The following is a 25535-nucleotide window of genomic DNA, read 5'->3' as shown; positions in this document are numbered from 1 at the left end:
TACACTGGATAGGCCTAGATATGACAAAAGCTCAAACATATTGAAGTTCCAATTCCACATTTGACATGGCCATTAATGGGTTTTAGCTGATATGCTTTAGAGGGCTCAAAAGCCTAATGAACTCAAAATTGCAAACCTAACTCCTACCCTGCGTTCTCTCTCTCTTGGAGGTTTGTTTTATGCTCTCAAAATTCAAGCTATGAATTTTAGTGATTGTATATATTAAAAAATGAGTTTTAAAAATAAAATAGTTGTTAGGAAGTCAGAATTTAGTTTGCAGAGTTTCGTTTGAATTGTAATAATTAGATCAAATCGACAGTTTTTAAAAAATTTAACTAAACCAAACCATAAAATGTATTTTCCTGTCGATCACATTGTTCATTCTAACCAATAATAAAGAAGTTCCAATCAGATGGAAAGCTGCAATTAAGTAGGGACGTAAAAACTGTTCATACGACAAGCTTTGCTTTAGGAATAATTAAAATAAAATAATACGTTAACTGGATATAAACTTGCACGGCTATCATTCCAAGCTTGCAGAGCAGCATGGAATCTTTAATTTCAGCCACACAAATTATATTGTACTTGATGGTATCTCAACGATGTGGATGTCTTGTTAAAGAATCAAAATACAAATTCCATTGTACAACTAATAACGTACAACTATATTCTTACGCTGATACAACGTATAATGTTGTTTGAAATAATGTTGTCACGTCGCGAGTCTTAAAATTTCTAAGCAATAATTGTCTAAAACTGTTCACTGGTTTAGTTAGTTCTTTAGAAATTACCAATAATGAATATGCATTACAGAGAGAATATACTATTATCGAGTTAGTTCGCAAACTATAGTCTCGCCACTAAGCCACCTTTCGAACTCAGTTGCAAAACAAAAGTACAGGTCCTTTGTTAAATAAGTTTGATAAGCAAGTTCGAACTCAGCTTATTAAATTCATCAAAACAAATTCAAATGAAAATTTTCTCAAGCCAAGTCTTTGTCTAGTGATAAGCTAAGATAGGAACAAATAATATGCAAATATTGAACTTGATATTAGTCGTTAAGGAAGGTATTTCTCCATCAAGGTTTACCTTCCGTGCTATATTAGTCCTACAGTGTCTTCCTTCGGGGTCTTTGTCATTTCATATATGAAGAAAACCTGTTTCACATCAAAGAATCAATCATGCCAAAGTTAAAGTTAATTTGAATCAAAATTTTGAATTGATGAAATCATGGAATCTTAATTTCATAACAACACTCTAAATTATCAAAAGTATAATAGATGTTTTTGATTAGTAATGTAGAGTACTTTTTTTTTTTTTTTTGATTGAACCGAATCCCATGATTATTTATAAATGGTAAGTATATAATTCTTTCTATGAGATTTTTTTTTTTTTCCAAGATCATTCTCAAGAGAAATCTAACATCATCTCTTTCAGTTTTTAGTTTTATTATTCAAAATAATATAAACAACTCTTTTAATTTGTTAAATCTTGTAAGCAACGTTGAAAGGTACAAGTCACAGTCACTATAGCTGACTACACCGAGAGAGGGACAGGTTGATCTATAAAGTCCCAGATACCCATTTTAAAATAGCTACACCCATTCAAAGATTCCTTCTTTATAGTTATAGATACTCTCTTGATACTATGACTAAAAAACAAAGCAAATCCATATTTCTGGTATTTGTGTTGAACATATTAACCATATGGGCTACACATACGGTTTGTCGTCCTCTTAACGAAGAATACATGTTAAAGAGGCATGAAGAATGGAGAGCCCAACATGGTCGTGTCTACAAAGACACAGCAGAGAAACAGAAAAAATACCTGGTTTTTAAGGACAACCTTGAACGTATTGAATCCTTTAACAATGGTGTGGACCGTGGATACAAGCTAGGACTCAACAAATTTGCAGACTTAACAGATGAGGAATTTCGGGCTATGCACCTTGGTTACAAGAGCCTACCCTCCAAATTAATGGCCACTTCAAAGTCCAGATCCTTTAGGTACAGAAATGTAACTTCCGTGCCAACTACTATAGATTGGAGAAAGGCTGGTGCTGTGACCCTTGTCAAAGATCAAGGCTCCTGCGGTAAGTGCTGATATAATCTTAATATATAAGGCAGAAGTAGACCTAGGATTTAGAACCTTAACTTGTCATACTATGAGACAGACTCAACCATTGTCCTATTGCTAAATAAATACACATAAAAACAATGATTTTGATCTTAAAAATCATGCTATTGATGCATAACAGAAAAGAGCAATCCCCGTACCAGAAATGAAAATTCATTTCTAATAAATCATTTTTTAATGTTTAATGCATAGGATGTTGCTGGGCATTCTCAGCAGTGGCAGCAATGGAAGGAATCACAAAACTTAAAACTGGCAAGTTAATATCTTTATCAGAGCAAGAGCTCGTAGATTGTGACATAGCAGGTGAGGATTATGGTTGTGACGGAGGTTTCATAGATACTGCTTTCCAATATATCCTAAAAAATGGAGGTCTCACGAGTGAGGCTAATTACCCCTACCAAGGAGAAGATGGCATCTGCAGCAAGAAGAAGACAGCAACTTCTATGGCTAAAATAACTGGATATGAAGATGTGCCATCTAACAGTGAAAAGGCTCTCTTGCAAGCTGTGGCAAACCAACCAGTTTCTGTTGCTATTGATGCTAGTGGGTATGACTTCAGATTTTACTCTTCTGGTGTCTTTAAAGGGGACTGTACTACTGATCTAAACCATGCTGTTACTGTAATTGGGTATGGTAGTAGCAGTGATGGTACTAAGTATTGGTTGCTAAAGAATTCATGGGGCACCGGCTGGGGTGAGAATGGGTATATAAGGATGCAAAGGGAAATTAGTGCAAACGAAGGCCTCTGTGGCATTGCCATGAAAGCTTCGTATCCAACTGCTTGAAATTGAACAAGGAGAAGCATAATGGCAATAAATCCTATTTGATATGTTAGTATCAGGAAATTTATAGGCTGTAAAATGTTCTGCTATCTGTGCTCATTCTATCTTTCATGCAGTTGTATAATTTCAGCAATATGTGTTTAATATCCATGTATAAAGGTTCATTTATTTTAGCTATCAAGTACCAATCTTGTAGTGTAAGCAACTAAATTGCTATCAAAATTTGATAAGACTTTTAAATTTTTTCAGGGAACATTGAGCACAAAAAGAAAGGCATTATTGTCATGCATTTGAGATCTGGTTAGACACTGATTAACACAAAAATAAGACTATATTAGATGAACTCTGAATTTGTTACTGTTTCTGCCTTTCAACAATGGTTGCTAGTTCAAGGACCAGTTAGATAAGAACCTTTTGACCTCATTAAACAAAACAAGAACTTTGACGAAAATGACTACTGCTTGATATTCCGTGTTGTTCATTTCATAATAAACAGACATTCAGTCACATAAAAACAAGCTAACTAGCCACTTTCCCACAACTGCATTCCCACTAGAATCCCACTATTAAAAGTGGAATATAAACACATGCCCAAAGAAACAACTTAATTACATAAATATAAACTGAAATAAAACAAATCAGACAAATTCAAGTCTTACCCCCTTTGCTCTTTTTTTATGCATGTATCTCTTGCAAAACCATATCCCAACTGCTGCACTAGTTTTGTTATTTTTCTTCAGCTGGTGTTAGTTAGATTGTTAAGACAAAGGAAAAATAAAAGCAAAAAGAAAAAACAATGCAAGAATTGATAAATTAGATATGATCTAGTATGGCATTAAAAGAGCAATTGTAATAATGAATATAATGCAGTTACCAGAACAAACTGGCTCCAGTGTCCTTGGTGAATGTTGAATGCCATGCACCGAGAAACCACAGGTGATCAAATTCTGAGCTCACAACAAACTCACAAATATGCAATAGAAGGATCCATTTACGGCCATCCTCAACAACTGCAAGAGAAACCACCACATATACGATTAAAATCTACGTGATTGCGCAAAATTGTAAGTTTTAGATAGACACTTGACAATATTGTTAACAAGTCAAAACTGATTTGTTTCACCATATATGTGTTAACATCCAAAATGCACAAGTCAAACTTATTTGTTTCACCATCAAATATGATTAAAAATTTTGATTAGAATGCTTCTAGAAATTCACAATGAATAAAAAAAAACATAGAACTTCCAAAGCAAATATTAGACAAAAGCAACTTAGCTTATCATAAATCCAACAACAACGGCCTCTAGATTGCATTATTCATATTTTTTCTGAAGAATCATAATCAGAATCAACTAATGATACGCTTTAAAAAATAGAATAATAATATATTATATAACTTTTATTGTTGAAAAGAGTTATGACGTTATTAAACTCAAAAAACCCAAGATTTCAAATTAAACCCACAAAAAACCCAAACCACGAATCAAAACCACAGAGTGAAAAAAACCACAGATAATATCACTCACATATTACTGGCGAGCTTCATTGGCATCATTAGTTGAAGGAGAGGATTCAGAAGAAGAATTCTCCTTCCTGAAGGAGGGCAGAGGGTTCGGGCCCTGATAATCCAACCCAGAGCGAAGAACGAGAGACACGCGAGAATTGATGTGCCCCAAGCGTGGGAGTACCATCTGCTGTACTGCTTGATTGCGAACCTCCACTGCTCCCTCAGCGTCGCCGGGTCCGGGTTGGTCGCATCGGGTGGGTTCGGTAGTGGGCCTTTTGGCCAGAGAAATTGGCGTTAGTGCTTGAGTTGGAGTTACCGTTTCTGATTTCTGAAGGAATTTTAGAATTAGGAGGAGGAGGAGGAGGAGGAGGAAGGTTTTGAGATGTATCGGGGTTTTGGGAATCAGCCATCATCGGTTTTTTTACGGTGACAAAATGCTCTGGTTCGGTGCTTCAAGAGCTGCATTTGCAATTTAAGCTGGTTGGCTTCCGTGTCTATCTAATAAATTGCCACCTGCCGCGCATTTCAATGTTTCAAAGTAAATAATGGCCGCTGTAGTTTTGCCTTTGGTGTAGAAACTTTAAAGAGAAGATAGAGGGAAGAAAAGAAACATACCTTATCTTTCTAGATTAGATGAATGTAAAACGAGAGAATCCATCTAGTATTTTATCTCAGTGATGGTAACACCATCAATTTCTATAGATGGAATGTGAGAAATCTTGGGCCAATCTTCACCATTTTCCCGTTCACACCTTTCTTTCAGCATAGAACAACCAGAGATAATTAGAGAATTAAGGGACAAAGGCAGACCTTCTACTGGCAACGACTGGAGCTTACGGCATTTCCAGATCTTCAATTCTCTGAGAGAAGATAGGTGTTGAAGCCCCTTGTAGTTTAAAGACTTTAGATTTTGAAAATCCTTGATTTTAAGAGAGGAAAGTGTGTGAGGCAGCAGCATCTCCTCCGGGAAGGATTCAACATCTTTATCCTTGCCAATAGTTAAGTTTGCAAGAGAGTGAAGCTTCTTTAAGTCCCATTGCATCCGACCAGCAATGAGTTTCTTGCAACGTTGGACCACAAGTGATTCTAATTTGGAGGGAAGACCCCCTGCTGGGAACGACTCAAGTTCATGACAGTTGAAGATCACCAATTTCACCAGGGAAGGGAGGATGGAGTGCATACGTCCAGGCAGCTCTGTCAAAGCTGGACAGTTACTGATAGTCAATTCTCTCAAAGATGCAAGGTATTGAAGCCCATTGCAGTCCAAGGATTTCAGATTCTTATAGCTTGAGATTGTAAGAGAAGTAATAGTTGAAGGCAGCAATGTGTCTTGTGGGAAGGATTCCACATCTTCAATTGTGCCAATAAGAAACTGTGACAGAGACGGAAGCCTTTGTAATTCCCAGTGCAAGCGTCCAGCAAACAATTTGTTGCAATGATGGATCTGAAGGGATTGCAACTTCAATGGCAAACCTCCTTCCGGGAAGGACATAAGTTCTGCACAATGATACAATCTCAAATCTACAAGAGAAGGCAGTTGGGAATGCATACAGTCTGGCAGGGCTTTCAAATTTAAGCAATCCCTTAGCTCAAGGAATGTCAAATTGGGGGCTGCTATTCCTCCTCTGGAGAAAGATACTAAAGTGGGGCAGTTAGAGATTACCAAGGAGCTGAGACATCCTCCAAATCCGCAAATGAATTCAAGATTTCGACATTCATTGATGCTAAGTGTCTTTAGATTAGGGAACAACTCCAAATGGAAGCACTTCAAGGAATGGCAATTTCTGATTTCAATTTCATGTAAATGAGTGGCAAGACTCCCCATTTGCACCAGCAAAGAATCGAGAGGGTGTAATTGGAATCGTTCAATTTTGAGACGTTGCAGGCCAGAAGACATTTTTCCGAACCATAAATTGCGAGAGTCATCCGCGAATTTGATTGAAAGAAAGACTGGAGACCTCGGGAGTGAAGCCTCAAGCTGTTGGCATCCCTCAATCTCAAGTGTTGTCAATGAAGGGAGATTACTGGGTAAGGTATTGGTTAAGTTGGGACATTTTTTGATAGAAAGCTTTTGAAGAAGAGGGAAAGCTCCATCACCATACAAAATCCATTCACGCCATTGTGGCATCCTTTCAAACCTTAAAATTTCAAGGGATCCAAATGGATTTTTCATGCTTGTGCAATTACCATAGAACTCAGGACCTATAGAGACTACTCCATTGAACGCTTTGATAGAAAGAACTTTTAGAGACAACAACTGCCCAAGTGGTGGTAAGAAGTGGCAATATTTACATCCACTCAGCTCCATGAATACCACATTTGAAAAAGATGAATCTCCAACCCAATGTGGAAATCTTGTACCCCCATAACCAACAATTAGAAGATTCTCTACATTGCTATGAGGCTCTAATTGCTCAAGAACATCTCTGTCATGAAATGAATCATCAGTGTCACTGTCCCATCTCAACTGCAGCTCCTTTAGGTGCTTCTTACCCTTCAAATGAGCTTGCGTAGCATCTTTAGCATCCACCACATTTTGAAGATTCCAAACCCAAAGCCTTCCCCCAAGATGTTGAAGCTCTCCTAACTGTTCGATGCTAGACCCACTTTGACTTCCCAAAACAAAATCAGTTAACCTTCTTAGTTTTGTTAGCTTCCCCATTTGATGTGGCATCTCTTTCAAACTCGTGTTGGTAATTTCAAGATGATACAAGTTAATTAACTTCACCATATTGATTGGCAACTCAACTAATTCTGTACACTTTCTCAAGATCAAAGATTGTAAATTGTACAAACTAATCACAGATTCAGGTAATCTTTTAATAGGTGTTCCAGCAAGACTTAAGTAACGTAAATGTCTTAATTTGCTGATTGAATCAGGTAATGTGGCTATATTATCATAGTGCGACAAAGACAGCACACGTAGCTGTGTTAGTGTTGGCAATAAATCATGCAGTACCTTACTATCGATCTCTTCATAGATCCAATAATGTAACAAACTAACTGGTAAGAATGTTCTCAGCAACTTGGCATCATATATCGGCTCAAATCTTTCCAAGTCGTCGTAGCTCATCCTCAGATATGACAAATGACGAGTTTTCTTGGTAATCTTGCAAGCATTATCATCATCCAATCTAACAAAAAATTCTCCAGATACAAGTTTAGCCAAATCATTTACAAGATCATGCATAACAAAATGTGTGGACATAGGACTTGATTGTTGAAAAAATGACCTAGACATAAGATCATGAAAGTACTCCTCACCTAAATCAATAGCCTCTTTATTTCCTTTGGGTTGGTCCAAATAACCTTCTGCCATCCATAAAAAGATTAATTGATCCTTTAGAATGTGATAATCCTTTGGCAATATTGCACAATAAGCAAAACAGCGCTTTAGATGGGATGGAAGGTAATGATAACTCAATCTTAGAGCTGGAAGAATGTTGTCATTTGTCAAATCCCACATGCTACTCGCTAACACTTTCTCCCATTCCTTGACATTTCTTTTGGAGCGTAAAAGGCCCCCCATTGCTTTTGCAGCTAAAGGTAGACCTTTGCATTTTCTTACTATTTCTCTGCCAATTACTTCCAAGTCTGAATGCGAGTTGGAATTTCCATCAACAAAAGCATGTTTGGCAAACAAGAACCAACAATCCTCATCGGTTAATTCCTTTAGATGGTGAGTTGGAACTGTGCACATAACTGATGCAACACTTTGGTTACGCGTTGTGACAACTATCTTGCTTCCCTGTGCCCCAGCTTTCAAAGGTCTCTGTAAAATTTCCCAATCGTCATACTTATCATTCCAAACATCATCTAAAATAAGCAAAAACTTTTTCCCTTTCAATCTAGTTTTTAGCTCAAGTTGAAGCTTATTTAAAGTGCTGGCGTCACAAGTCTTTGAAGAAACCTCTTCAAAAATATCTTTAGTCATTTTAAAAATATTGAATTCTTCCGAAACACAAACCCATGCTTTAAGATCAAACCATTCTTTTACTCTATTATCATTGTAGATATGCTGAGCAAGAGTGGTTTTACCGATCCCACCCATGCCCACTATTGGAATCACACCCAAGCCATTGCCATTTGCATCATCAGATAGTAGCAAGTCTATTAAGGAGTTCTTGTCACCATCCCTAGCATAGAAACCATATTCATCCACTACAGAAGTCGTAGGAGTTCTCTGCAGTGAATGTTTTTCATTGCCTATACCCTCTTTCAAATTCAAACCAAGAGCATCCTTTTGTTTTACTAAATATTCAAGTCTATCAAGTATCTTTTCTAAATTGGTTTCCATTTCCTTTCCAAAAGGATCACGAAAAGAGAAAAAGTTCCGCACCTGATTAGTGATAAACTGAGATCCAGCTTCAAACTTGGATTTTTGAGCTTCATAAGCAATGTCACCCAACAAGTCATCAGCCTCGTACAGAGCATCTTTAAGCTCATCAAGCCACTCTTTCACAGCTGGTTTAGATACCTGCTTCTCCTCTGCATCATCAAGCAGTCCATTGACAGATATCATTGTCGTCTTTAGCTTCATAAGCAATCCATCATTCAGTTTTCGGCCTTTAAGGAAGTCTAAAACCTCGTGAGAAGCCATCCTATCGAACAAAACCTGAAGAAAAGCAGAGACAACCGATCCTCCCACCAACGCTGCAGCCATTGTTTCCCACTTTTGCTAAGTGATCAAGAAAAAGAATAATAGGATATGAACTTTAAATGAAAAGTTGAAGAACCTGCAATTGAATGGTGGTATTTTGGTTTGCGGTAGTCGACAAAGAAAGAAAATACAAAAAGTCGCATTGCTTGAATCGTTCTACAACTGACGATGGGCGATAGCTTGTTTGCGCGTTTGACTTACAAAAAAAAAAAAAAAAAAAAATCCCGGTTTGTACATTGCGCTGGGTCATTGACATACCCGTCTTCCACTTGCTGCCTCATTCATCGTCATTTTAGCTCTAGAAGAAATTCTGTAATAAAAAATAAATAGGAGCAAATAGGTTTCTGGTCCACCTCCCAGAGAGCTTGCAACGAATGGCAACTAAAGCACGCATATATCCATTTGGATTAGAAAAAATTTGCACTTATTTTAGCAGTGGAAAGGCAGAGCCCACACGGCACGGAGTGGGATTCCGGATCTAGATACTGTCGTAGTTTAGTTCAAGCGGCTCTGTTCAGAAATTGTCCATTCTTCGATTGATACGCTACGGAAAGACATTGAACCAGTGGATTGTAGTTTTGGAAATACTGATAGGCGGGAGGCGGATGTTCACGTTCTCACAGTAAATTCTTCACAGATATGAGCTAGACTAGAATGTCTGATTCCAGAACGATTCAAATTTTTTTTTCCCCGGAATTTTATACATATTTTTAAAAAATATTTACATTTGCCCTATCAAATTTTTTAAAGATTTAAAAATTTTCCTTAAAATTTATATATATTTTTAAAATGTCCATCTCTTACAAAAAATTTTGAAAATTTAAAATCTCCCTAAATTTAATATATTTTTTCACAAAATATCCATATTGCGCCAAATTTTGCTTTTCATTTTCCTTTGTTTTCTTTTTTTGAAAAATAAAAAATTGCCCCATCGTACTTAAAAGTCTAGTTCCACCTCTGCCTACTGCCCGAAAAAGAACCATAACCTCTGCCCCCGATCATGGCCGTTTTGAACATTATTTCTTCGTCAAAATATGGCAATATTAACGATTCTTGGATCTGTGAATGTTGTTGCCGGAAATTAGACCGACTTGGACTTACTAGTAAGACCGTTTCTTAGGCATTCACAAGCAATTCAGGGGAAATAGCACAAAGATAGAAATAGGGACTGATAACTCTTACAAGAGTAGGGGAAACAAAGCATCCAAATTCAGGGGAATATAATGTTCTTACAAACGCTCAACAGAAACACATTACTGAATCAACTATCCTGACAGGAAGACAGAGCTTTACTAGATCACATTCTACTCCACTCCTACAAAATCTTCCACTCTTCCATATCTTACTGAAATGCATAGCAGTAAGGCTGAATTTCTTCATTTCTAATTGCCAGACTGGCGCAATTCTGGGCGAACAAAATCTGCATCTGGAGGCACTGAAATGTCAACAGTTGGTCTCAACCTGGCACACACTTCAATAGCCCCATGAACGGGGTCTGACATGAAGTTGCTTATAAGGTCATGGTTGAGAGGACTGCCTGCATCCACAGCGACGAAGGCCTGCTGGGTAAGGATGTAATCAAAACGAGGTGCCCACTTCCTTGATCCTAATCGAGCAGTTGTCGAACAATTATCAACCATGAATGAGACACCTCGGGCATGCATGAATGGATTTAGTGAATCCACAGCTTCAATCAAACTCTCATTTATGATTTCAGAGTACGAGTGTCCCTTCTTCCGCAACACCTCGATCTGATAAGTAACATATTTCAGATAGAAAACTACTTAATTAATGCAATTACTGGTGAAAAAGGACACAGCAGGCAAATTTTAGGAATTGGGAAATATGCCAAAACATTTATCTGGCAATAATAATAGGATCTATTACCTGAGCCATCATCAATGCTACAAATACTCCAGCAGTGAAAGGATATAAAGGACCCAAGTCATCCTTAGGTCGTGTTGCTCGAACACGTTCACCCACTTTCCACATTCGCGTTTGATCTATCTTACCCATTGGGAAAGCTGGTAGGCCCTCCTTTTCCTATTAACAATTAAAAGCCCACCAAGAGTAATTCAGAAAAAATGAAATTCTAAATCTTCAGAAAAAGACAATGCAACAATCACAAGGGTGCCAACATTTGGTCTCAACATACATAGAATCGACGCCCAGCCAACACAACACTTCGAATCTCACTACCACTAGCAACATCTTCATAACACTCATATAGAATGTCCATACAGGGATAATACGCTGCACTGTATGCAGTCTCAAAGTCCCTTTTTCCCTCATCGGATAATGAGTTATAAACAGCCAACATGCCCTATCAAAAACCATATAACCAACAAACAAAGAGAGTACAAGAGTTAGTAAATGTCCCAGTTAAAGTTAATGAAATATTCCTAATTAGTAAATCAAAGAGCCAAGAGACAGGGATAACATCAACCTTTGTTGAGATAGTTTTTGATATTATTCCTGTTATGCTCTCAACGGTATTCTTGTAAGCCACATCTTCATTCATTCCATTCTCAGTGTACCTTCTGAACAAGCATTCCACAACCCCATGGACAGCGCCAAGTAGTATGCCTAAGACAGTCCAAAGGTCAATGATGAGAGGCAATGTGTAACTTTCACGCACATGATTGATATCATCAGCATAGTGTACTTTAACTCACCACGTTCCCCGAAAATGTCACTCTTGTACTCCTGCTCCAATGTGGTGGCAAATGTAAAAGGAGAGCCCAAAGCAACAGACCATCCCAAGGCAACATCTGCAGCTCTACCATCAACATCCTGCTCAAAATCAAATTTCAGTATTTTTTTTTTTTAAAACCACGTGCATTAATTGCAATGTCAACAGCAGAGAGAAAGCAACCTGGTGGACAGCAAAACTTGAATTAATTCCTGCACCATTTATTTCTTTGCCCTGAACATAGAGCCTACGAACAGAAGGCCCCATTCCCTTGGGACAAACAGCAATAACACTTATGTTCTTAGGAAAATCAAGCCCCAGTGATTGCAAATGTCCAAGAAGAAAACCATGGGAAAGGCCAAGGATGCTGTTTGGTTTCATATGAGAGAATATCTTCTCATAGTTATCTGCCTGCAACACAAGTTGGAGATTAACAAAACGAGTAAGGATACGGACAAAAAATTAAATAGAAATCAATATAAAACCAACTTCAAATGTTGCAGAGTTTTTGCTTATGAGGGGACAAAAATCAAAAGGATCACACCAATTATAGAAGTATAAACCTATTTATATAAACAAGGAATTAAAGCAGACATGCAAAGGCAACAAAAACTGTGAAAACTTTTAATTAACACTACCAGTTAGCAACAGTAACTTACGACTATCAAAAGACTGTTTTCAATGCAATGGCATTAATGTAAGATTTTGTTCAATAGTGAACCATGAAAACAAGACAAGACCACTAACCTGAGCAGCATCAGAAATCAATAACAAGACAAGATCACTGCCAGCAATAGTTTCCCAAATGTCTCCCAATGTTCCACTCTCTTCAGTGAACCCCGCAGCACGAGCTTCAGCAAAAGAGCGGGAGCCCTTCCTCAACCCAATCTGCAATAGCAAAACGGCTAAGATGAATATGGACTACAGAGTACAAGTGTGTCTGTATTATTTCTTTCCCAAAAATTTCCTACTTTTCCTTTAAACAGTTCTAAAAACATTAGGGTTATAGTTTTAATATTATCACTTCACCTTCCTTTACCATACTTCACATTAATGAATCACTTCCAAGCATAGTGTTAAGAATGGAACGTGCTTATCGATCACATAAATAGCAAACGGTTTTTTGAAGATAATGACCAATAAACAGCTGCAGTAACATCACAGGCGGAAGTATAACTTGCCTTTACTACGATGTCAGAGTTTGCATCAGCAAGAGAATCCCTCAAATTCTGTGCTTGGGCTGGCCCCTATCAAGTAACACAAATCAGATAAGCAAGAGAAGGTTACAACAAAAACAATAATAAGGTCAAAACCCAAAAATAAGGAAACTCTTAGCTATAATCTCTATCCATTTTCAACAAAGTGTCACAAAACGAAATCATTCGAGTGCACAATAATAAGTTCGATAAAAGTAATCCACTAAAATAATCCATTTGAAAATTAAACTACGAACAGTATTTTAGAGTTCTAAACCTGGGATCCCCAGCCAATAACTCCAATCTGCTTAATCCCCTTGAAAGCATCAGGCAACAAGGGAAACAAGTCTCTCCCTCCTCTAACAATATACTGCAAAGCAACAAGGAAATGAATCACCAGATAAATTTAAATGAACAAATAAAACCATCAAAAACTTCCTCAAATTTCAGGCACGAGCTTCCTTTCTACGTATTTACAAATGTATTTACAAATCTAAAATACTGATTGGAACTTGAGGTTTGCTACATACCTCGTCGTGGCCAGCAAGAGTTATTTTCTCTTTCTTGAACACGGAGGTCTCGAAATCAAGCGACGTCATAGGAGTGATGGAAGGAGCGGAAACCATTCTAACCGAGAGCGACGATCTTCCACTTGATGGGACATTTTGTTTGGTGTGAACACGAGAAACCAAAGGTTTTAAAGTCGGTGAAGACGATGATATAAATCCTACCGTGGATCTTGAGGCGTTGGGCTTAAGTGATGATGATGGTGGTGATATTGATGGTCTAGAGAGTGCTGACTTGGTGGCGAATGCGACGGCGGCGGCGGCCATTATTGAGAGTCTGAGAGGAGTGCGTGTGCTGCTGAAGAGAAGCGAGGCAGCAGAGATGGCAAATGAGAGTTAAAAAGGGTGGGAGTTTGTTAGATTTAGACATTTAGCCACGTGGAAGTATATGTGCGTGAAACGGCGTCGGCTACCTCGTTTTAATTGTCTACATTTTGGTAGTTGAGGATACTTCCCTAAAAAAAATTTGGGGGATGTAGTATTTTTATTGAAGACTAGATTTTTACAAACCTATGTTACACCTTATTTATACTCATTATTATATTAGTAATTTAACTTTTTATATATTTTTTTATTAATTTTTATTTTAAAATTTTATTTAATAATTATAATAAAATATTAGTTTATAAAAATTTCCAATTGATCGAAGATAAATTAGACATTGACTATATAGATTAAAGTTATTCCTAATTGAGCAATTACTTATTTATAGAAAAATATTTATCATTTTATTTAATATTAGAGTATGTAATTGAATTCATAAGTTAATCCTTTTTTTTTAGTGTGAGGAGCAAAATTGAAAATTTTCACTGTTTTATAAGTAAAATTGAAAATTTTTAGCATTTTAGATAATGAGTTAATCCATTGCATCCATTTCACATGCATTTAATGATCATATGAGTGAATTTAAATAACAAATTACATCAAAATTATAATTAATAAAAAAAACCAATCAAAATTATGAAATTTATTTTTTTTTTAGCAAGTAAATTTAAAAGTAATGGAACTTCATTTTGCTGTATGTAAATTTAAAAGGAATGGGTATTCATTTTCTCTCGTTTTTTTTTTTTTCTTTAAATAAACATTAAGAAATATGAGATTTAAATCTTCAAATAAATTCAAGTTTAGGGAGGTTAGTAAAGATTTGCCCTCTGTAGGCCTGGGCCTCTTATTTTCTATGTTTGGAAAAGAGAAGAGAGTAAAATGGAAGGATTTTCTTTCACTTTTGTTCTTCTTTTCTTTTTCTTTCTTTCTTTCTTTCTTTCTTTTTTTTTTTCTTTTTTGAAAAACTCTCTTCTTTTATTTGATTTGGGAGACAAAGTGAGCGAAATATAATATGCGCTCCACAATTATTTTTTATTAAAAAAATTACAGTATGATTTTTGTGTTTTGCCAAATATAATTAGTCTGTTTTTATCTTTTTTAAAATATATTAGTTTCTCTTTATATTCTCTTTTACCCTATCAAATCCTTCTATTCAATTTTTGCATATTTTCTGTTGTTAAGTCAACAATAAAACACAGAGGTCAAAGGAGAAATACTAAAATATTGTATAAGAAAAATTATAGTGCAGTCTCCATGGTTTGAAAAATATAATTAATCTGTCAATGTGTTTTTAAAAATAAAAGGAGCATTTTCATCGTTTCATAAAGTATTTATTAGGAAAGATGTAAAAATTGGACTGAAAGATTTTTTATTCTGATGAAAGCAAACTATAAAGACAAACTACAAATATCGTAATATAACTTTCCCTTTTCTATTTATGCTGGAGATGGAGCAAAGAAGAAGAAGAAGAAGAAAAGAAAAGAAAACTACTTCCCAATCCCACTTTTATTCTCCAACTAAAAAAAAAACAGAATTATCAGCAACACAGTAAGAGACTCCATACATAAACAATATAACATGGAACCAAGAAAAAAAAAGCAAAAGATTATGCAAATTCACCTGGCTGCTGACTTTTGGTTTCTTGGAAAGATTACATCAGTCCAATATATATATATATATATATATATATATATATGATGAAACTGTTACTTAAGGCATAATAGAATCGATATAAAAATTAAAAAGAAAAAGTATTTTTTTGTTAAACTACCCGGTATTTAGTAAAGCCGACTGATATGGATTCCGATTTTACATAGACTCATTATGGGGGCGATCCTGAACATTACTTAAGAGATCCAGCATCTTCATCTCACTAGATTAACTGGTAATTGATAAAAAGAAAAAACATTTACTAACCTTACTTGTTTATATTGCTTTATCTACTTCTAAATAAATAAATAAATAAAAAACTAGAATATACAATTCCATTTGTTATAATTCATCCTCAAATAAAATATTTTATAGGAAATATTTTTACTTATTCTGGTAATATATTCTTATTTGACAAAGAAACTCTAAATTATAAGGAAAAATATTAAAATCGATTAGGGTTTGACTTTGGATTTTGAAATACTTCAATAATTAGCATGTTTTGTAGAAGCTCACCCAAAAAAAGAAAATCACAATATTAGAAGATGATGCAAACGTTGTTTTCATATTCGTTACACTAACCAATCTGATCAGTGATTACGTTATTACTGGAATACTAATTTTAATGCTGTGTTGTCGAAAATTTATTGTTTATTTTCTTTAGATTATAAGAAATAATTAAAGTTGACTCTAATTATTTAGACAATTAACAAGTCATTAGTCATAATATAAAATCCATATGGTCCGGTTAAGTTTATTTATGATTGAGAGAAAATAAATTTTTGTACACCATCTATTGTGGATGCAAGTCCAGCCAAGTATAAATTTTAAGAAATGAAAGAAAGTGACATTTATTTATAAATAAATAAATGATAGCAGCATTTTAATTTTAATATGCATAGTTGATTACAGGTTGACAAATTCCATGAGGCTGAAAATACAATATTAAAGTGTATTTTTTTTTTATTAAGTAACACAGATAATTTTTTTTTATCAATTTATATATTTATCAAAATTAAATATTTTTTTAGAAGAGTATGTCATATTCCAAAGTGGCCCATAAGAGGATGCTATGTTCATTGACCTATAAATAATAAACAACATCTATAACATATTATTAAATTTAATTAATACTGAATTTCTATTTTGGGATACACAATAGTAACATATTTTAGAAAAAGGAGAATATCAAAAGTATAATAATTGTAATCTTATGATATTAAAAAAAAAAAAAGAATTAACATGTTTATTAATAATTATTTTTGAAATTATCTAACATATGGTAGGAGGATTGGAGTTTAAGAAGGATTAGGTGACATATGACCAAGCTACCAAGTCATAATTTAATTTACTCTTATCTCAAATAAGTTGAATCTAGACATTAGACAAGCACCTTAATTAATAATAATAATAATAAAACTAATTTTCACTTTATTTTTTTTTAATACCAATGAACATGCCACTATGTAGGACAACAATGTCCACATCAAAGGTACATCACGACAAAGGCACATCATGACAAAGGCAGGACCCATTAGCCTCCTAAAACAAGGTCTAGCATTAAAAATAATTAGAAATTTTGTAAAAACAAAAAATAAAAATAAAAAGAGAAATTTCCGGTTTTATTGTTTAATTAATAGTTGAAATCCAGATGTCAATGGAGAAGTTGTTGAGAGCAACCCTTTGCTTCTTCCAAATATTTTGATCCTTTGGCCTCCCTCTAGAAACTCAATATACAATTCATTAACACAAAATTGACCCTAGATAATAAAAATAATTTTCAAGATAATTATTTTAAATACATAGAAATTTGAAGGTCTACAGATGAAAAAAATAAAAAAGAAAAATAATCATTGAGTTAGCAGAGTAAAAAAATAAAATTTAGTGGGTCAAATTAATATGAAAAGGAAAAAAAATAAAAGGAAAATATCATAAATTAAGGGGAACCAAAACTAAAAATTTTAGGGGGCAAAGAAAAAAAAATTAACTCATGAAATATTAAATTATTAATTTTTGAAAAGCACATAAATTAACTCATAAAATCATTTAATAAAAAACAAAATAAATTAGTTTATAAAAAATTAATCAAAATGTTCTAAAACAGATTGGTTTAGACATTATTTTGAATAAAAAAATTTATGTTGTAATAATATTATTTTTAAAAAGAAAAAATTTCACTGCCTGCATGGAGAAGTAATCTATACATCTCTAATGACAGTAGATATGTGGAAACATTTTGGTTTTGATGACTGCATCAGTTGAAGGAGTCTCCATTCTTTGAAGATTTTGATTTTTCTCTTGAAAATATTTCATACAATATGGAGTTTAATCATCTTTTGTAGTTCGTGATGCCGTATGTTGGTATGTGCTCGTATGAAATTTGATTTCATAATGTAAAAAATGTTTACAACCCTTTTTTTTTTAGTTTGCATGTGTATTTTAAAATTTCAAAATTTTAAATTTACGGGTTTGTTTGGTGATGTTTTATCTTTGGTGTTAAATTGTGTTTAACAAAATTAATTATTTTAATAGTTATTACTATTAGCTATTTGAAACTTTTAAATTATAAAAATTTTTACGAATTTGATAATGAAATATTCAGACAAGATGTACATAAAATGCTACTAAAGACAAGTATGTAATCACATTTTTGTTGTGTTGTCTTTCATAAGTGGCATTGCATGACTCATCCAATTGCAAAATAGACAAACCCCACCAAACTTGATGTTTTGTGCAATTTCACCGAAATAGACTTATTAAATGCCTGATTTGAAGGAGCATGTTTTTTGAAACTTTTAAATTATAAAAATTTTTACGAATTTGATAATGAAATATTTAGACAAGATGTACATAAAATGCTACTACAGACAAGTATGTAATCACATTTTTGTTGTGTTGTCTTTCATAAGTGGCATTGCATGACTCATCCAATTGCAAAATAGACAAACCCCACCAAACTTGATGTTTTGTGCAATTTCATCGAAATAGACTTATTAAATGCCTGTTTCGATTTTATCATTTTCTTTTGAAGCGAATGGTTAGTTCTCGTATTCTCAGCTTTGAACTTTCAAACACTTGCTAAGCCGCTAAAGAAGAGAAACCTCTTTCCAAGCTCTCTTGTCAATCCCATTTTCTTTGAGCTTTTGTCTCTTTCTTCTTCAAGATTCATCGACATTCCACGAAACAATATTCACAGTTTCAAAGACTCTGCATTTCTTTAAACTAAAGATACACTCTTCAAAGAATCTCACACATATCAAAGAAATAATGGTCTTCAATACTATCAAGAAGAAAATGTGGATGTTTTCTCACTAACTTGTCTCCATATGTCTCTTAAACCTAAAACCTATCCCTTTTGCGCTATGGAAGTTATGATCAAAGATACAAGAATCACTAACAAACCTGTTAAACAACCAAGTTTCCCTCTCCAAAAGCTCTCTTTCCGGTTCGCCCCTGCCACTCGTCCTCCAGGCCTAATCTGCTCCGCTTTTCGCTCATAAAACATAAGAGGCCAACATTTTTAGGCTATTCTGTTTTTCTTCTTTCATTCAATGGTTTCTTACTGCAATTATAACGCCAATTCTTCGTCTGGGATCGGTTATTTTAACACTTTGGACCCATTTTCCTTCCGTTTACAAGGTTTTAATGGGGTTTTGCGAGATGGATCGATGGTGTCGCAGGCCCTAGTGTTGGATAATGAGAAGGGAGAACTTGTAAAGGCACCGGTGACGAGAGTCGGGAAAAAAGTACCTTCTGAGGCCAAGGCTCTGGCAGCTCTGAAGAGCCATAGCGAGGCAGAGAGGAGGAGAAGAGAGAGAATCAACGCCCATCTTGCTACTCTTCGCGGTCTTGTGCCCTGCACAGAAAAAGGTTAATACTTAATACAATTTCTCTGTGTTACCAATTTATCTTACCTGTTTGATTGCTGATATAACATGTCTATTCATTCATATGTTTTTCTTTTCTTTTTAACAAATTCTCGAAGATGTTTGTAATAAACGTGGTCTGGCTGCTGAGAATCTGCAAAAGTTTAAGACCTAAAGATCGGATACCAATTTATTGTATTAAGAATAAGGCGTAGGATTAAATCTGAGTTGATTTTGCTAGACTGCATGAAAATCATAACAGGGTAGGAGGAAGTATTAGCTTTGACAAGTGAAAGAACTGAAGAAGAAAGCAATAGACGCCAGTAAAGGCCTTCTTATTCCAATGGATGATGATGAAGTGAAGGTTGAAACCTTTGACAATGGAGCAGAAGATGGAACTTTGTGTTTCAAAGCATCCATATGTTGCGATTATCGACCTGAGCTTATGTATGACATAAAACAAGCAGTCAATGCTCTTCAATTGAAAATGGTGGATGTAGAAATATCAACCTTAGGAGGCCAGTTAAAGAATGTGCTTTTTCTAACCAGCTACAGAAAGAGAAAGAAGAATGTCACTGATGATACTGAAACACAACAGATTCTTGTAAATTCTATCCACCAGGCCTTGAATTCTGTATTGGAGAAAGGATCTATTTCACCTGAATACTCACCAAGAACAACACTTCCGAACAAGAGGAGGAGGGTGACTTTCTTTGATGCCTCCAGCTTGAGTTCTTGAGAGCCAAAATCTTAGTTGTTGCTGTTGATAGTGATGTGCATAATCATATATGGTGTTTTTGATTAGTTTGTATAAACAGATTATGTGTAGAAATTATGTGACAAAAGCTGTTGCTATCTGAAGTATTAATATCGGTGGCGTCATCTTTGTTGTTGTAAAACAATGTCTTATGTGAAATAATATAAAATAAGATGTTGTCTATCTGATAGAAAAAGTCCTCAACATGATCTCAATCAACACGACTTGGTTTTCTCTATTCTTACCTTGCCAATTATTATTATTATTTTTTTAATTTTTAATTTTTTTTATTTTTAAAAATTAATTATTTCTATATATGACTTGATAATCTAACTTCCCATGATTTTGTTTAATTTGGCTAGTCCTCTTTTCTTCTTCATTTATGGATTTAGCTCTTAAATGAAAAAACTCTATCATCGAAAATTATTGTGATTGGATTTTTTTTTTTTTTTTTAAAGAATGGATAAAATTATTTATTAAAAGAATTGTAACATGGCAATTGCCATGGGCTGTTCTTGACCAAATCCAATTGGCCCGAGAAAAGTAATCTCGAAACTGGCCCAAAATTGCTGATTCTGGACTAAGCCTGAATAACTAAATGATTATCGTGAACTGAAAATCCAATGTTTTGCTGACATGGCGAGTTATTAGACCTGATTTCAACCAGAGCAGAAAAAGCTCATATGCAGAGGATCCAGACACCAAAGCAGGTACATCGGTGCAGGGAATCTCTAGTCGCAGATAATCCAAACTAAACTGAAGTTAAACAAGAACTCCTTTACCGTAAACAAGTTACCGATCTTAATTCTTCTGAGCAGAAGAAGAAGACATTGCCAAATAATAATAAACAATTAAATAGCCATTAGTTAAGGTTGTATCTTGCGTGACGACGACGGAGAACAACAATAAGCTGCAAATTCAATCCATCAATCGGAGCTAACAATGGCTAAACAAGAAGGGACTGAAAGATCCATTCTCCAATTCGCGCCGTTTCAGAGCCTCGTCGATGAGGGTTTCTGGCACAGGTTGTCTTCCTTGAAGCTCAACAAGTTTGGAATTGACGATTCTCCTGTTGCCATCACCGGTACGCCTTCTAATATCTGCATAATTTTGCGTTTGTGAGATCATTTAATTATTTATTTATTCACTGTCAATATTGAACATGAGCCCTCAATATTGACTTGATATCCAGTGGATTTTGCATCTGATGATCTAATTCAGAACAATGAATCATGATAGCATTTTTTTTTTTTTTTAAATTTTGTTATGAGCCCTTGCAGGCTTCTATGCGCCTTGTTCGCATTCTCAGGTATCGAATCACTTGACTCTTCTTGCGGAATCCTTGCCTAGTGATGAAAGTGCGCAATCTTCTGTCCCAGCAGTCTCTGGCGGTAACAGGAATAGATGCTCTGTTCCTGGCATTCTTTACAACACTAATACATTGGAGGCCTACCGCGCCCTGGATAGAAAAATCTTGCTTAAGGAGGAAGCCAAGAAGGTGTTTCTTTTGAGATAATTGATCCCAATTTATTAAAGTTGTGAATGTTAGTAGAAAATATGTGGTTTTGATTGGTGTTGATAGAAACACTGAGAAGTTAGTTAATCTTTTGTGGATAATTTAGATTTGGGAAGACATTGGCTCTGGAAAAGCTGTTGAGGACAGTGCAGTACTGTCAAGGTTCCTTCTTATTTCATTTGCAGACCTGAAAAATTGGAACTTTCGTTACTGGTTTGCTTTCCCTGCTCTTGTGCTTGATCCTCCTGCAACAGTTGTTGACTTGAAGCCTGCGTCGCAATGGTTTACCTTTGAAGAGGTGATTGAATTATACTGTTTGTTGCAACTTTTGTAGATTCCTACATGGCTGTTGCTTTATCAATGTTAGTATATTGTTTTAAATGTGCAGGCAGAATCTGTGTCAGCAGCTTGTAATGAATGGCGTAACTCAAGCTTAACTGCTGGTAAATTTATTGCTATGATTTCAGTTTACTTATGATCTATCTCCATTCTTCCTTGTTTTTATTGGAAAATCTAAATTCCTTAATCTGAAAAACCTGCTGTAGGTGTGCCATTTTTCCTGGTCTGTATTGCTTCTGATTCACATGCTACTATTAGGCATCTGAAGGACTGGGAAGCTTGCCAACGTGATGGGCAAAAGGTACGTCTTCATAAATCTTCACGTTATTTGGAAAGTGGAATGTTTGTGCCAATAGATGGGCAATCCTTAAAAATTTAGTATGATAGACTTATGGGATAATTAGCAAAACGTACAGTTACAAATGCCTTTTTCTTAAAGCTACTATGCTTGTTACTATCAGGTGCTATTTGGTTTTTATGACCCTTGCCATCTTCCTAGTAATCCTGGTTGGCCTTTGCGCAACTTTCTAGCACTGATTTCTTCAAGATGGAAGCTCAAAACTGTCCGCTTCTTATGCTATAGAGAGAATCGTGGTTTTCCAGATCTGGGGCTATCCCTTGTTGGTGAAGCCTCAATCAGAGTTCTACAAGGTAGAGCGGCAGAAATTGGGTAACAGCTCTATTCTGATTGCTGGTTTTGACTTCCAACAGCTTTAGTCTTTCTTTCCATACTGGATTTCTAGCATTTTAACAGTATCTCTCCAGGTCTGCAGTCTGTACCTAATGCAGTAGGATGGGAGCCTATCAAAGGTGGACCCAGGGTTATTAACCTTGCTAAATCCATGGATCCAACAAGGTACCTTGTTCGCAAAGACATTCATTACTCCACAACTGTATCATTTCATTTTATCTTAGCTTAATGAGATATTTTTTTTACAGGTTGGCCATATCTGCAGCAGATTTGAATTTAAAACTAATGAGGTGGCGTGCTTTACCTTCCCTTAACTTGGATAATTTATCTTCTATTAAGTGTCTTCTACTGGGGGCTGGTACACTTGGATGCCAGGTTGCCCGCATGCTTATGGTAAGTGTTTAAAGGATTACATCAATGACTTTGTATCACATGTCTTAGATTCTGAAAGATTTTTGTACATTGCAGTCTTGGGGCGTCCGGAAAATTACATTACTTGACAAGGGAAGGGTGGCAATGTCTAACCCCTTAAGGCAGTCGCTGTATACATTGGACGACTGTCTAAATGGAGGTGATTTTAAGGCCATGGCAGCTGTTAAAAGCCTCAAACGAATATTTCCTGCTGTGGTAATTGATTTAGCTGCTAAAATTTAGTACACATGATTCACATAAAAAAAATAACAAAACAAATGTTGAAATTCTCCTATGTCCATCTCTTCTATAATTCATTTCTCAGGAAGCAGAAGGTGTTGTGATGGGTATACCAATGCCTGGACATCCAGTTAGCAGTCAAGAAGAGGAGAGTGTGCTTGAAGATTGTAGACATTTGCATGAATTGGTTGATTCTCATGATGCAGTATTTTTGTTGACTGATACAAGAGAAAGTCGATGGCTTCCTTCTCTCCTCTGTGCAAATGCTAATAAGGTCACACTTAATATAATTTCTAATATGTTGATGTCATTCCATTCTCGCGAAGTTTGGCACTGTTTTCTTTCGTCAAGCTTGGACAATGTTATGCTATTTTTTTTTTTTTTTCATTTATCTTTCTACAGATTGCTATAACTGCAGCTCTGGGATTTGATAGCTTCCTTGTTATGCGGCATGGACCTGGTCCGCTTAGGTCAGTTCACGACTTGAAAACTGAAGCTATGGACAACCTTGTTGTGCCTGATGGAGAAAGGCATAGATTGGGCTGTTACTTCTGCAATGATGTGGTTGCACCGACGGATGTAATTTACTAGAATGCAATGAATTTGATATTTTAGCCGCTCTGTGTTCATCAAGTTTGGCAATAATTCATGTACTCTGTGTGCAGTCAACTGCCAATCGCACTTTGGACCAGCAATGCACTGTTACACGTCCAGGGCTTGCTCCTATTGCTTCATCTTTTGCAGTTGAACTTTTTGTCAACATCCTGCATCATCCTAATGGGTAAATTCATAGATCAAATGCCACTGGAAATTTTTGGTTGTGGTGGTGAAGAGTTCACAAGTTCTTATTTGACTTCATTTTGTGGTTCCCATCTTTATACAGGATATTTGCAGAAGGTGAGATTGCAAACTCCATTAACAGTGAAAACATTGAGCAACCTCTTGGTATTTTACCACATCAGATTCGGGGTTCTCTCCATCAGTTTTCCCAGATGACACTTGTAGGCCATGCTTCTAATAGTTGTACTGCTTGCTGCAGCACTGTAAGTTTTCATGGATATAAGAATTTTGCAGTTACATTCACTTGCCTGCTTTAGACCACGATAGAAATGCCTTTGATGCGAATCCCTAGACTTGTGGAACTTTATGTTTGATTTTGCTGCTAATGATACATTTGGTTCTGAAGTTTGATGTCTTAAGCAGATGTCTACATATGTAGTCAGAAGCATAAAACTTGTACAATTAACTGTGACTATAAATTCAGAAATTAAGGTTCACAGGAGCTAGTATTGATAATTGATTTGTTGATACTTAATGCTTATGGCAATGACGAAAATTTATTTTCTAACTCTTCCATGTTTGACACTTTATACTGATGTTTGCATATTTCTCTTGTCTTCCATTGTATTTGTTAATTTTTGTGTTAAGCAGAGCGGCTTCTGCATGATGAATGTATCTTTACTCGTATTTTAGTTCTCTTTCTAGTTTGCCTTTTTTTTTTTTTTTTTTCGTTTTTTGTGCTGATCAAATGTAATTCTCAGGTGGTATCGGAATATCGTAAAAATGGAATGGACTTCCTGCTCCAAGCAATTAATCATCCTACCTATCTGGAGGATATCACTGGACTCACAGAGTTGATGAAGTCAGCTAGCGCTTTTAAACTGGACTGGGATAACGAGACGGATGATGATGATGATTGTATTGAATTATAAACTCCTGTTTAGTTTCCTAATTACTCTTAGTAGCACATTGTTAATTGTATATTATACATCAAAGTCAGTTCATCAACTTTGATTTGTTCAAACACATGCATAACATCACCATAATCATGAAAAATACAAGGTTCTTTCAACTTTAGCACTATTACTTTTACTCGTTAGCCTTATTGCCATACTGACGAGAGGCTATTTATTTCTTGCCATATAGCACCTAAGAACATCAGTTGCTTCAGTTTAAAGGGAATATGATTCCTGAGAACTCGGCAGCTTGTGGGTTTAGTTGGTGAAGGCACAAGGCGCCGTAGAAAAAGAATAATGATGAATTCTGGACCTGGATTCCTGATTCAAATGGATATGGATTATCGTATTGTACTAGCAGTGGCCTAATGAAAACCAAAAATAGCTAATTACGTTTGCAAGTTGGAACACCAAAAATTTTAAAATCTGTTCAGGTTGAATGTCTGGACGTCGGACTTCTAAC

At 35.4% G+C, this 25535-nt stretch overlaps 5 protein-coding genes and 1 pseudogene across 6 annotated transcripts; 3 read left to right on the top strand and 3 right to left on the bottom strand.

Moving 5' to 3' along the window:
* Positions 1 to 905: 905 nt before the first annotated feature.
* Positions 906 to 9804, bottom strand: LOC105649651 (putative disease resistance RPP13-like protein 1). Its single transcript, XM_089716436.1, has 5 exons — positions 5044 to 9804; positions 4448 to 4941; positions 3793 to 3928; positions 3578 to 3658; positions 906 to 1157 (listed from the first exon to the last, which is right to left on the bottom strand). The coding sequence occupies exon 1, from the start codon at positions 9089 to 9091 to the stop codon at positions 5087 to 5089; it is 4005 nt and encodes a 1334-aa protein (XP_089572562.1). The 5' UTR covers positions 9092 to 9804; the 3' UTR covers positions 906 to 1157; positions 3578 to 3658; positions 3793 to 3928; positions 4448 to 4941; positions 5044 to 5086.
* On the top strand, positions 1614 to 3099 carry LOC119370554 (senescence-specific cysteine protease SAG12-like). The gene is made up of 2 exons (XM_089716437.1): positions 1614 to 2092; positions 2329 to 3099. Exons 1-2 carry the CDS (start codon positions 1648 to 1650, stop codon positions 2919 to 2921), a joined length of 1038 nt encoding a protein of 345 aa, XP_089572563.1. The 5' UTR covers positions 1614 to 1647; the 3' UTR covers positions 2922 to 3099.
* LOC149492333 (uncharacterized) lies at positions 4451 to 4841 on the bottom strand (annotated as a pseudogene).
* A 429-nt stretch (positions 9805 to 10233) lies between the features above and the next one.
* On the bottom strand, positions 10234 to 13874 carry LOC105649652 (ketol-acid reductoisomerase, chloroplastic). Its single transcript, XM_089716519.1, has 10 exons — positions 13507 to 13874; positions 13254 to 13346; positions 12962 to 13027; positions 12528 to 12668; positions 11964 to 12191; positions 11764 to 11881; positions 11535 to 11674; positions 11244 to 11411; positions 10976 to 11131; positions 10234 to 10839 (listed from the first exon to the last, which is right to left on the bottom strand). The coding sequence occupies exons 1-10, from the start codon at positions 13807 to 13809 to the stop codon at positions 10471 to 10473; spliced, it is 1782 nt and encodes a 593-aa protein (XP_089572645.1). The 5' UTR covers positions 13810 to 13874; the 3' UTR covers positions 10234 to 10470.
* Positions 13875 to 18465: 4591 nt separating this feature from the next.
* LOC105649653 (transcription factor bHLH30) lies at positions 18466 to 20322 on the top strand. Its single transcript, XM_012236362.4, is given in 2 exon segments — positions 18466 to 19412; positions 19657 to 20322. Coding segments are annotated over 2 exon segments (810 nt in total). The 5' UTR covers positions 18466 to 19067; the 3' UTR covers positions 20122 to 20322.
* Positions 20323 to 20877: 555 nt separating this feature from the next.
* APG7 (ThiF family protein) lies at positions 20878 to 25188 on the top strand. Of its 2 annotated transcripts, none has more exons than XM_012236363.4 (14): positions 20878 to 21223; positions 21420 to 21637; positions 21762 to 21953; positions 22044 to 22098; positions 22201 to 22295; positions 22456 to 22645; positions 22760 to 22850; positions 22934 to 23078; positions 23154 to 23312; positions 23422 to 23610; positions 23739 to 23915; positions 24002 to 24117; positions 24220 to 24379; positions 24878 to 25188. In XM_012236363.4, the coding sequence occupies exons 1-14, from the start codon at positions 21082 to 21084 to the stop codon at positions 25046 to 25048; spliced, it is 2100 nt and encodes a 699-aa protein (XP_012091753.1). In that variant the 5' UTR covers positions 20878 to 21081; the 3' UTR covers positions 25049 to 25188. The 2 variants fall into 2 exon arrangements, with proteins under 2 accessions (XP_012091753.1, XP_020541184.1); XM_020685525.3 differs by having other exon boundaries at positions 22456 to 22664; positions 22749 to 22850.
* Positions 25189 to 25535: the final 347 nt, after the last annotated feature.

This window comes from Jatropha curcas, chromosome 11 (genome assembly GCF_041381405.1).
Source record: "Jatropha curcas cultivar XTBG-Jc1 chromosome 11, XTBG_Jcur_1.0, whole genome shotgun sequence".
NCBI classification, from domain to species: domain Eukaryota; kingdom Viridiplantae; phylum Streptophyta; class Magnoliopsida; order Malpighiales; family Euphorbiaceae; genus Jatropha; species Jatropha curcas.
Note: the sequence above shows the minus strand (reverse complement) of the source record. Positions and strands in the feature narration are given on the sequence as shown.